Source organism: Euprymna scolopes, chromosome 25, assembly GCF_053919585.1.
Source record: "Euprymna scolopes isolate OS-2025 chromosome 25, ASM5391958v1, whole genome shotgun sequence".
NCBI lineage: Eukaryota > Metazoa > Mollusca > Cephalopoda > Sepiida > Sepiolidae > Euprymna > Euprymna scolopes.
The window spans coordinates 61,440,391-61,453,638 of record NC_136506.1 but is presented as its reverse complement, the minus strand read 5'-3'; the positions used below and the strand labels follow the sequence as shown (position 1 = coordinate 61,453,638).

General features: G+C 33.3%; 1 protein-coding gene across 4 annotated transcripts in view; it reads left to right on the top strand.

Moving 5' to 3' along the window:
• LOC145247386 (ragulator complex protein LAMTOR3-B-like) overlaps nucleotides 1–13,248 on the top strand; it is a 43,186-nt gene that overhangs the window by 13,363 nt on the left and 16,575 nt on the right. For all 4 annotated transcript variants that reach the window (XM_080109073.1, XM_080109075.1, XM_080109074.1 and 1 more), the window contains one exon: nucleotides 5,353–5,387. In XM_080109073.1, the coding sequence (XP_079965199.1) occupies nucleotides 5,353–5,387 (35 nt within the window). The remainder of the gene's footprint in view (nucleotides 1–5,352; nucleotides 5,388–13,248) is intronic.

The window sequence follows — 13,248 nt, the reverse complement described above, 5'->3', positions numbered from 1 at the left end:
TACCAAATACAGTTTTAAGTTGCTGTTAGTTTCAGATTTAGTATCCAAGAACATTTGCTAAGGCATGTTGTGACCATCCGCTTGATTGATTGACATCCCATCAAACCCCAATTAAGTGCCAAAGTGGAGAATTGCAAATCATATGACCATTTAGGTAACCAATAAAGATTGTTGAGCCACCAAGATTCTGTCCTTAGACATCACAGGTTACTAATGAGAAAAGTGTCTATTTGAAAATGAGAAGCCTCAAACATTTCAAACTTTCCCATTTTGTGTGTTTCATATTAGACTAGTGGGGGGTACCCGGCGTTGCCCGAGTGTTTAGAGGTGTGTGTGCTCGGGTGGGGAGGGGGGTAATCAAAACAAGAATAAGCGAAGTAAATATTTTTAAATATTAAATTATTAAGTATTTTATATAAAAAATGTTAAAACTTAAAAAAATAAAAAAAAGCACAAAAAAAAAAACTAACGTAAGGCAAACGAACGATGTCAAATGTAAAAATTGGAAAAACAAAAAAAGAAAACACGAATGTGATGCAAAAAGAAAATAGAAAAACAAACATTAAAACTTTTTTAAAAAATCTGAAAAATAAAAACCATAAAAAAACAGAATGTGAAAAATGGCTTAAATAACCCTGTTTCAATATTAAACCTTTAAAAATCAAAAAAAAAAAAAGACATCTCACACCACGATTCGAGCCCAAAACCTTTAGATAATGAGGCTGTGCTCTAATGAACTGAGCTAAGACGACCTTGACAAAATTAGGTCATTTTTTTTTTTTAATATTTAAACTAAATCATATTCCGATGTCATTTGCGCATGCGTAGAAGTGAACTTGTCATGAGAGGACGGTTTTTGCTGGCCCCTCCCTGTAGAAAACTAATGATTTTAGGGTGAAGGAATTAATGTTTTTGGCCAATTTTTCGATATTTGTCGGGCGAAGGATCGAGCTTTAAAATGATACCAATCTCGTGAAAATCTGTGACCCGTGTCGAAAGTTTTTTGCGAGACATACAAACACACATACATGCATACACACATTTTCGCTTTTATATATATAGATGCCCAGATACAACTTCAGAATACAGAAGGCAAATGATAATCTGTGAATAAGACTTTATTCATCCAGAAACATATGTATGTAGGCTGTAATAGAAAAATAGGAGATTAAGTTTACACTCTGTAAATAATGTTAATAATATGACATTCACCCCAAGTGGAAACTGTTCAGGGTGGGGTTATGGAATGATATACAAAGGCATTTCTGTCTCTTAGATGATAGGGATGGACACGTTGTTTAAGGAGTTCTAATAGGTTTTTATTGCATGTTATATTGGCATGTGAGGTTTCACAGGGTTCTTAGAATACGCCAGGTTTAAATGAGATACCTGGTAGTAGAGATTGAGCTTCCAGTGAGATAACAATTGTGCAGTAGTGGGTGATATATTTTATGGTTTGTGGGCAAGTTGTCAAAGTGACACTGTTTCCTCTCTTCCAGTTGGAAGTCTAATGTGAGCATGTTGAAGGTTGCATTCTAGCAACTCTTTCATTGACGAATGGTTTGTATTTAGATGACCGTAGGTTACGTTTCATTGGGACAGAGCCTGGATTTAAAAGCCAACTGGGAAAAGAGGTGCTAGATGTTGATTTTCGATTGTACTGGGAAATCCGCTTGTGAGGTGTAACATTATTGGCAGTATATAATCATGAACAAATGTAGAACTGATTCCCAATGGTCAGTAATGATTTTGCAACACTATGATCCTTTCTGGGCTTTGTAAGTCATTATGGTTCTTTGTTACCAAAGCTGCACAAGTTATGGGGGCCTCTGATTAATTTTTTACAAAAAGATACCAAATGGAACTGGTCAAGCACATGCAAAGAGTCATTTGAGAAGATCAAAACATTTTTTTAAATTCTGATCTATTGCAGACGCACTACAATCCATCATTAGACATTACTGTTGTGACGGATGCTTCTGACTATGAAGTCAGAGCAGTATTTAATTATATTTTTCCTAATAGAAGCGAAAAAGCTATTACATATGCACCTACTGACTGAAAGTATAGACAAATTGAGAAAGAAGCCCTAGCAATTATCTACGCGGTAAAGAAATTTAATAAAATACTATATCACCATCATTTTACTCTGATCACAGATCACGAGCCCTTTATTAGTATTTTTGATTCCAGGAAAAGAATTCCAGTTTATACAGCAAACCACTTACAAAGATGGGCAACTATGCTTTTAAATTACAACTTTTCTATATAGTACCAACCAGGCAGCAAAATTGTCAGATGCGTTATCCAGACTCACATCTTCTCATCAAAAAGTAGTGGAAGACACAGTCATCGCTGCTATATCTGTGGAACCTGAAGACACAGTCATCGCTGCTATATCTGTGGAACCGGAAGACACAGTCATCGCTGCTATATCTGTGGAACCGGAAGACACAGTCATCGCTGCTATATCTGTGGAACCTGAAGACACAGTCATCGCTGCTATATCTGTGGAACCTGAAGACACAGTCATCGCTGCTATATCTGTGGAACCTGAAGACACAGTCATCGCTGCTATATCTGTGGAACCTGAAGACACAGTCATCGCTGCTATATCTGTGGAACCTGAAGACACAGTCATCGCTGCTATATCTGTGGAACCTGAAGACACAGTCATCGCTGCTATATCTGTGGAACCTGAAGTTGTCTCTACGCTTGTGTCCACAGTGAGATCGCTACCTGTCACTTCAGAGATGATCCAGGAGGCTATAGCCGCAGATCCATTATTACAGAAAGTTCGACATTTTCATCTCACAAGCTGACCAAAAACATTCACTTCTTTATCCAAAATCAATGGAACACTTTGAACCCCAGAACAGTTCTCAAGCAATTCTACTATGGACATTAGGGAATTAATCGGATGAAAGCCTTGGCACGTGCCTATGTGTATTGGTCAAACATGGACAGGCAGTTAGAGGAACTTGTAAAAAGTTGTGCCGAATGTCAACTGGTTGCAAAGTCTCCTCGGAAAACAACATTGCATGTATGGCCTACCCCAGAAACTCGTTGGTCGTGACTACACGTACTTTGCACACATCATTTAATATTGGTTGATGGTAACAGTAAACGGCCAGAAGTCTTCCAGATGAACCCTACTACCTCAAATGAAAGTGTAAAAAAACAAATTTTCGGCAGGTTGGGCATTCCTGGAATCGTAGTTTCTGATAATGGTACTGTATTTACCTCAGCAGAATTTTCATCTGTAAACAAAACCGTATTCAGCATTTCAGATCTCCACCTTTCTATCCACACTAAAATGGTCATGCTAAATGTTTTGTCAATACATTCGAGAGAGCACTCTTGAAGTTAAAAGGGAAGGAACTATTTGAAAGATCATAGAAATATTTCTAAGTAGCTACAAAGCTACTCCAAATCTCCCAAATAAAGTCTCCTACTGAATCACTGATGAACAGAGCAATATGGTTACCAATGGATGCTATTTGTCCATCAAATATTCTTCCCAAGAGAAACAGGATGATGGAAAATCAATTGCTATCATGGAGCAAGGTCATGTAAATTCCTACCAGGACAACCTGTATTGGTAAAAGACTACCGCAATGGTAAAGAAAAATGGACAAGGTTACATAGTGCATCGTTCTGGTAATGTAATCTGCGATGTGTATGTACAATCATCTATTTGGGTCAGACATGCAAATCAACTTCGTCACTTATATCTTCCAAAGCAACAGTCAAATAACACAATCATTCCATTAAATATTTTACTGGACACATTTGAATTACCTCAAAGTGTTCCAGCAACATGCAGTAAAAAAAACAAAGTCTGAGAAGAAAAAGTCCAATGCAAAGGATGCAATGAAGGTGCAAATCAACAAATAGACCCACATCAAGCATCCTAAAAGCATCATATTTCAAAGGGGAGGTGTTATAGCGATAAAAGGGAATATCGCGTCTTATAGATCTTTGAAAAGACAAAGAGAGTTTCAGGTGGAACTGACAAAATGGCAGCTTCGCTGGACATTGAATATTGTTCTGTAAATAATTTAAGTTTTCTGCCGTGAATAAATCATGTTTAAAAATACAATGAGCTGGTTTACTTGATATTTGAATATTTAACGATCCTGACATCCCATTCTCCGAACACAAGTCTTGTACTCATTGAAACTTATGCTGTACTTCCTGGCAAAAAACGATTAAGGTTTTCTTCGTTCTGCCATGTTACAACCGCATATAGTGATGTTATCGATATTCATGAATGTGTCAGCGACCTTTTTGCGTTTTATTAGATTGTCTATCGATCATTGGAAACATAGTACACTGTCCATTACACAAAATGCAATACAGCATAATTTATATAGATTTCCATGGGCTTTGAAAGCTTGAATTTTTTGTATTCGTATCTGATGATACTCATTCTGCAAGTCAACAATAGTAAAAACAACGATCGATCAGGATTTTTTTTTTTTTTTTTTAATATTAGTTTGTCGATTCTTGGTAAAGGATAAGCATTAAGGTACATGAGCTGGTTGATGATCTGGGTATAGTTGATGACAAGATGCTTCTTGTGTTGGTCATTAGTGGTCACTGGAACCTGTGCTTATCAGGGAGAGCAAGAAGGTTCGATGACAGTCTTTTAGAAGGTTGCAAATTTCGGGTTGTATAAATTGTCTTCTCGATTTTGTACCAATAGGCTTAACAATGAAGATATCTTCACCCTCTCCTTCATATGTTAAGAACAGAGTTCACTGCGTAAGTACTATTGTATTTTTATTTTAAAGTGTCAATTTTCATATGAAAATAAAGATTATTCTTTGCTTGATTTGGTGCTATTTTTAGGGTTTTTTTTTTTTTTTTTTTTTTTTTTCTGTGTGCAAGAGTTTTGAATAAGGTGTATGATTTTCTTGAAAATGTAAAAATTAAAAGCTAATGTTCCACATTACAATTTGATCATTTTTGTGGGGTGTCATAAAAATAAGTCTGTAAAATTGAATTTTTATTCAACAAATAAAAAACAAACATCACGTAAAAGGGAGATTTATTCTTTAATGGAATATATTTTTTATCCAAAACCAAATGAGATACGGGCTGGTGAACAGAACTTAAATTTGACCCTTTTTTTTTTTTTTTTTTTTTTTTTTTATGAATTCCACTCTGATGGTATTATCTATTTAGACTCTACTTAGACCACCAGTTTTTATGCTGCTTCATTTTATTGCATGGTGCATATGTATATATCCTTTCACAAGACTATCGTAAACATGATAGTCAGCCACATGTGTTTGGCTGCCATGTTAAATTTTCTCAGCTAAAGAAATACTTTTTATTTTATTTTAGGAACTCAAGAGATATTTAATGCAGTTGAAGAATTCGTAAGTCATTTTTCTTTTTATCAAAAATTGAATGACTTCTGTGAAAACCTGATTAATGTCTTATGTTTCTTTTTTAAAGATAGATTTTAAATTTGGTTTAGCTTCACTTGTTGCCAGAATTTAAAAAGAAAAAACTTATAGATATAATTTTGCATAATTTATCAGAACTATAAGCCATAAGCTCAACATAGCCATACAGTGAATATTAAACAAAGTAAAAAATGATATCTGGTCCAATCACTACCATTTATGGTAGCACATCTAAGACAGTAAATGACCAAGTTCTCTCTGATTCTCTCTCCTCTGATCTTGAGCACGTAATACAATGGGGAAAGGAGTGGCTGGTTACTTTTAATGCATCTAAAACCAAGCTTCTCTCTTTACATCATCAACATTCTGATCCACATCTGGCATCAATTGAAATGAATGGCTCTCGTCTTCAGGAGGCCTCAAGTTTTGACAAGCTTCTGGGCTTAACCTTTACTCCTGATCTTAAATGGAACACGTACATCAAATCTGTTGCCAAGGCCGCTGGAAAAATGATGGGATCTTTCTATCGATCCGGTAAATATCTCACTGCTGATGCTATTCTCTATCTATATAAGAGCCAGGATGGAATACTGTTGCCACATCTGGGCAGGAGCTGCTAGAAAGGACTTGTCCTGCCTTGATAGAGTTCAAAATAGACTTCGTAGCCTCATAGGAGATGTCCTTTTCTCTTCCTTGCAACCTCTATCTCACAGAAGAGATGTTGCAAGTTTGTCTCTGATGTATCGCTATTTTCATGGAAGGTGTTCAACTGAGCTTCAATCTATGGTCCCCCCTCGCCTAACTTTCACAAGAAACCCTCGTCTAGCTGTACATACTATCAATAATTCCCCCCACTCTTTATCTGTACCTAAACGTAGATTCCATGAACAAAGCTTCTTTCTTAGAACTGCACGCCTGTGGAATTGTCTTCCGTTTTCCTGCTTTCCGGCTGACTACAATATGGTTGTCTTCAAGTCTAACGTAAATAAGTTCTTGATGAGCCGTTCTATATAAGTTATCAAATTTACGAAATTTTCATTACTAATGATTACTATATTGTCCAGTGTCTACTGTACACTCTTTAACTCTTACCCTTGAGTGGCCTCTTGGCCTTGATAAGTGGTGATGCCTATGTAAAAAAAAAAAAAAAAATCAACCATGATACAGTGATTATTCAGAACTGTGCAAATGGGGAGAAAGGAGAGTTAAACAGTTCAGTTATTATTTTTGATTCATGGAGGTTACATTTACAGACGTCTTTATCAATACTGTCTGCAGATCGAAAAGCTAATATAGGCAGGCAGTTTTTTTACAAAAATATTTAAAATGCAATCATGAGTTTTGATTTTTCAATTACATAAATATTACCAATTTTTTCTAGTTTGAGGCCCTAATGTGATTATAGTACAATATAATTAACTAAGTCTTATGGCTAACTCCTGTTGGAAATGCTGGTTATCCTCGGATAAGTTTAAGTATACCATATGCTGTAAGTTTGGGAATGGCTGTAAAAAAATTACTTTAACACCTTGAAAAAAAGATATACTTTTTTTTCTTGTCATGAGTTTCAATAGGAAATTTATCCAAAACAAATCTTTCTCTCTCGTCACTTATAGCATGTTTTACGAAACTACATTTCATCCCAGTTTAAAAATTATTACATTTATTTTGAACAAAATGCTTCTCAAATGTATATTTCCACAAAGATGATAGTGAGCACTTTCACACTCTATCCATTAAATCCTCTCACTTGCCCAGCATCACTGGCAGATTTTTAACCAGCAGCACTTCTAAGATGTATGCTTATCCAGATTTACTATAGATGTAGCAATACCATAATCTTTATATTTCCTTAAACGATCACATAACTTCATTACATATAAATCATTTACATTAAACAAGTCTTTTATAATTATATTTCTTTTTACAATTACAAAACTAGTCAGCTATAAAAAAAAAATTAAAATAACGAAATAATTTTGTACTTATTTTATTTTTTCATATATTAACCATCTTGCTTCCTCGACTCTTCTCAGATATGGCAATTAACAAATGTAACAAATCTTTATATTTCATTCAACTGTCGCATTACCATTACATATACATTTATTGCATTAAATAGAGGAATCAGTTTTACATTTCCTTAAACTATCATTACAGAACCAAACGTTTGTAAAACCAAGTTATTTTAGCACTTATCTATACACCAATATCCAGTTCATTTTCTATTCAAATGGCAAACATTTTATCAAACCTCTCGGTTCTGATACGAATAATGGTGCCATTTGATGAAAACAGTACATGTATTTTCTTTAAACTCTTTCCGTAACAGTTTTTTTTTTTTTAAGTAATTTTTTCAAACTGTGACACGCACCTGCTGTTAAATTTCTTAACCCCATGTTTACTTCTACGCCTGCTTTTTAATTTTTATTTACAATGCAGAACCATGCTTAACTGATTCTAATAATATACTCAATCTTTTTTTTTTTTTTTTTTTTTATCAAAAAATTCAAGAGAAACACTCCAACAAGTTTGTTTCATTCCAAGAATTGATAATTTCCCATTAAATTGCAATTTCCATTCTGGCAATCTATTCTTTCATCTCATCATTCACTTATGGAGAAATCTTTCTACACTGAGGCAATTCTTTCCAGTGAAAATTATTGTTCTATTTTTTCATTAATTCTACAAAGACATTTACAATTAAAATGTGTTTCAGTTATTACATTATAAGTTTCTTTTATCTGTCACTTCAGGAGACATCCATCTGTATTATAGCATTTTTAATTTGAAAAATCCTGAATCCAGATTGATTCAACGTGTGACTGTTATGAAATAAATCAACATGTTACGAAATAAACATCATGCTTCTACATTGCTTGAACTGAAATACTAACTTAAGGACAAAAATTTATGAACAAATAACATCTTTCGAATTATGTTTGCTTTTATGTAACTAAAACAAATACAGAACTAGCATATAAGATCAGCATATTCTTTCTGTTTACTGGATGTACAGATGTAGAAAATCATTTTTACCATGTTAACTATTCTGTAGTTAATCTCCTTTCTCAGGCAATGGCATGGTACAGACAGTGTGTGTGTGTGTGTATATATATATATATATATATATATATATATATATATATATATATATATATATAATGTGTGGGTGTGAAGTAATCTGGTGAAAGAAATAATGATTTGTATGTAATCACAAAGTAAGCTTCTTTCTTAAAAGAAATTGAATACTTTCGATTATCAATAATAGAAAATGTAAACAATTTAGAATAAAAAAAATTTTTTTTCACTCTTAGTAGTAGATTTGGTGGCTCAGTTTATTGAGCACAAGCACCAACCCCTATGTCCGCCTCCTTGCTCTGGTGTCATCTACCTGTTACAGCACCAGATCTCATTTACACGACCCAGATCAACCTGAGGCATGTCCTCATACCTCCAAAGCATCCGAACTTCAATCACACCCGTCATTGCTCCAAAACGATTCTGATACACGATTTCCATTGCCTTACGATTTACTGTTTTTCCTGTAGTACATAAAATACACAATATCTATCGTTTTTATCCAATCATCTGTGTTTGTCATCTCTGCTATTACCGTTACCTTTTTTGCCTTGTCTTTCTTAGTTGTATGAATGACACCTCACCTATGAATTTGTGGCAACAATAACTCTAAAATTTAAAAATATCGTTTTGAAATATTTGGAGATCTGAATTCTTGCACTTTTTAAAGGGTTCAAGGCTGTCTTATCATGAACCTTAACTCTGGAACAATTTTGCCAGCTATTTGAAAATGCATTCATGTGATTACCCTCCCCCCTCAGCTCACTGCCCCCAAAAGGCTAAATGTTGCTAAATAAAGTAAGAAAAATGTGAAAATAATTCTCCAAATTAAGATCTCATTTCCTAGGTTTCTTACTAGTACGCAATAATTTATATTATGTCCCACTCCACCAGCATGTATTTGCTGTCGTTCAGCAATTTACCCCACCCACATACTTGCACTAAAAACAACTTTCCATTTCCTGTTGTATTACATGCTTCTCAGTTATTTCCCACACACTCCATGACTAGCAGTAATATATTTTCAGTTTTCTTGTTAATATAAAAATTTGATACTTATTTGCACTTTAATCAGAATTTTTTTTTCCTTTTTTAAGAAAATAGTTGAAAATAAACAGAAGATATATAGATGCCAAAAGTTGGATGATTGGAGGTGGGGCTTTTTCCCCTCCTAGTGTTGTAATTGCCAAATAGCACTAAATGTTAATTCTAACAATGTTAAAACTTGATAATTAATATTAAGTGGATCTCCAATGATTTTAGAATTTTGACTGCACATGACGTTGATGGTTGTATTTATTGTAAGGTTGCTGGGAAAATGGTTGAATCATTCTATGATTGCAGAAAGTATGACACCTAACGCAATACTCTATGGAAAAGTCAGATATGTTCTGAGATGGAGTACTGCTGTCACATCTGAGTTGGTGTTACTTCAGTGCACAAAATTGACTTTGTAATCTATTAAGTGATTTTGTTCTCTATAATCCCTATTTTGTAATCTATTAAGTGATTTTGTTCTCTATAATCCCTATTTTGTAATCTATTAAGTGATTTTGTTCTCTATAATCCCTATTTTGTAATCTATTAAGTGATTTTGTTCTCTATAATCCCTATTTTGTAATCTATTAAGTGATTTTGTTCTCTATAATCCCTATTTTGTAATCTATTAAGTGATTTTGTTCTCTATAATCCCTATTTTGTAATCTATTAAGTGATTTTGTTCTCTATAATCCCTATTTTGTAATCTATTAAGTGATTTTGTTCTCTATAATCCCTATTTTGTAATCTATTAAGTGATTTTGAGAAGTTATTTTTAAAAAAATAAAACAATTTCGTTTTACCTACGATATTTGGGACATATTTGCATTTTAAGCACAAAATTATTTTATAGAAAATACAGTTACGAAATCAATGTATATAAAAATGTAATTTTGGTTCGTTCAAAGTTTATACAACCATATTTCTACATTACCAATTTAATTGAAATTTTCAGAAAATTTATCTGTTAAGTCAATGAATGTTTGCATGTTATTAAAATAATTTTACATTGCGAATTATAAAAATATTAATTAAAATATAAATATTTTTCGAAGTCGTTTCTGCAAGACTGCTCAATAATATTTCTGGTAACTTTCGTTTCAACAACTCTCGAATTACAAGATAAGTAAAAAAAAAAACTTACTCATGCAGGCAATGATCCGTGTTGAAATAATAACGTTATTATTAAAAAAGACATTCTTAACATTGGGAAGGGAGGGTGTTTTGTACCTATTCTGTACTTTAACCTTACAATTGAATAAAAACATAAAACTTTAATTAAACGCGGAAATACGATTTAAAAAATAGCGCGGATCACTCTCTGCATTAGCACAAAAAAAATATCCCATATTTTAAAAATTTAAATTAATTTATGTACTTACCAATTTTTAAATTTTAAATACCTTTATTTATGTTAAGGCTTTTCACTCATGAAACATTACGTTTTAATTGTTTAGTTTTTCTTTTTTTGTTTACTTAAAAAAGTTTGTTTCAACTTTTTCTAAACTGTTTCATTTTTACGACATGCCTCAACGTATTATAAACACCCTAACCTCCCCATGTTAAAAAAAAAAAACACGCCCTTCCATAAACCTCGAAAGCCGTTCTTAATATGGGGAGATTGGGGGGGGGAGTCATTCCGAAAGCCGTTTTAACATATGGAAGTTAGGGTGTTTATAATATGCTGGGGCGAGTCGTAAAATTAACGAAGTTGCTATCTATTATTTATTGTAAAAATTGCTTGAAATTTATTTATTTGACAAAAAAAAAAATTACAATTTGGTACTCCTTGGGCGTTGAGTTCCATGGCGACCAGCAGAAAAAAATAAGTCGCTCCCTTAGTCCCCACCCCACCCTGCACGTAACATCTTTTATTTACTGACGTTGCCGTAACTAAACGCTTATTTGTCACATTTACAAACATTTATTTATTTATTTTGAAAAAAAGTTTTACTTTTTATGAATATTAAAAGAAAAATGGGTACTCATGCAGAGAGTGATCCGTGTTGAAATAATAACATTATTTAAAAAGCCATTCTTAACATGGGGAGGGGAGGGTGTTTTGTACCTATTCTATACTTTAACCTTGCAATTGAATAAAAAAAAACATAAAACTTTAATTAAACGTGGAAATACGATTTAAAAAATAGCGCGGATCACTCTCTGTATTAGCACCGAAAAATGTTACTAAACATTTATTAATAATTTCTCACTTTTACAAACATTTGATTTTAAATTTCTTTTTAAATGACGACTTTTATCGACTTTTTTTTTTTTTTTTAATAGTATTTGCGGATGGGTATGTTGACAACAAATCCCCCCCCCCATGGTATTTATTCCGAAATCCGTTGTTAACATGGAGAGGTTGAGGGTGTTTATTCTGAAAGCCGTTCTTAACATTTGTGGAGGTGGACCTAATGTAAAAAAAATAAATAAATAAAAAAAATAAAATAAATAAATCATTTACTGATAACTTCTCACTTTTACAAATATTTTTTAATTTACATGCGCGGATGAACAAATTGTTGAATAGTGCGAAAACAAAAAGTTTTTGTAATAAACTTCAGGATAGTTTTTTGGGTAAATATTTACATTTAGGTCCACCTCCACAATTTTCTTTTTTAAATGGCGACTTTTATTGATAAATGAATTTACTTCTTCGCAACTTTCATTGATAAATAAATCTACTTCTCTGCAACGGGCACTGAACCCCTCCCCTTTTTTTAATAGTATTTTCGGGTGGGTATGCTGACAACAAATATCAGTTAAATTTTGCAAATAGCCCCCCCCCTCCAAAAGTGATGTTTATTCTGGAAGCTGTTCTTAAGATGAGGATGTTGGGGTGATTATAAGGTAGACCTAATCTAAAAATAAGACAAGTATTTTAAATGATTAAAATAATTTCTCACTTTTACAAACATTTTTACATGCGCACATAAGCAACTATTCTTTATTAACTTTTTTTTTACTTTTTTTTTACTTTTTTTTATCTAAAAATTAGTAAATTTCAATGAATAGAATAATAAATCATTTATCATTAATGTGTTTTTGGTTTTGTGTTGAATGAAACTTTTTTTTTTTTTTCATTACAACAATAATGAACCAATTTAAATCTTCCGGCATGCGTTTAAGGGTTACAAAATTATCAATAAACCGTTTAATTACTAAGCCAACCTCAATGAATCATGCATTAGCCTTGACTGGCTAAGGGAGCGAGCATTAGATTAGCCTTGACTGGCTAAGGGAGCGAGCATTAAATAATTATGCTGGTCGCCATGGAACTCAACGCCCAAGGAGTACATAAAGTGGCACTTATGCACTCGTGCTATTTTTTAAAATAGTATTTTCATGTTAAATTCAAATTTTACAAAATCTTTTTCTTTTATTAATTTGTTAGGTGAAAGTACAGATAACCCGGTCGGTTTCTAATGCGTGGAAAATCTAGCCCACCCCCTCCCAAAATCAGTCTCGAAAGATTTCTTCTCTACTGAACGAGGAAAAAAACGGTGAAGTGTAGTTCACCTGTTTCTCTCCCTCTCTCTCTTCCTCTCTTAATATCTCTCTCTATCCATCTCTCCCTTTCCCTCTCTCAATCTATCTGCCCCTTTCTCTCTCTAACTCCCTCTATCTCTCTCCTTTCCTCTGTCTCTCTGTTTCTAACTCTCCCCTCTCTCTTTATCTATCAATCCCTTTATCTCTCTATCTCCTTCTC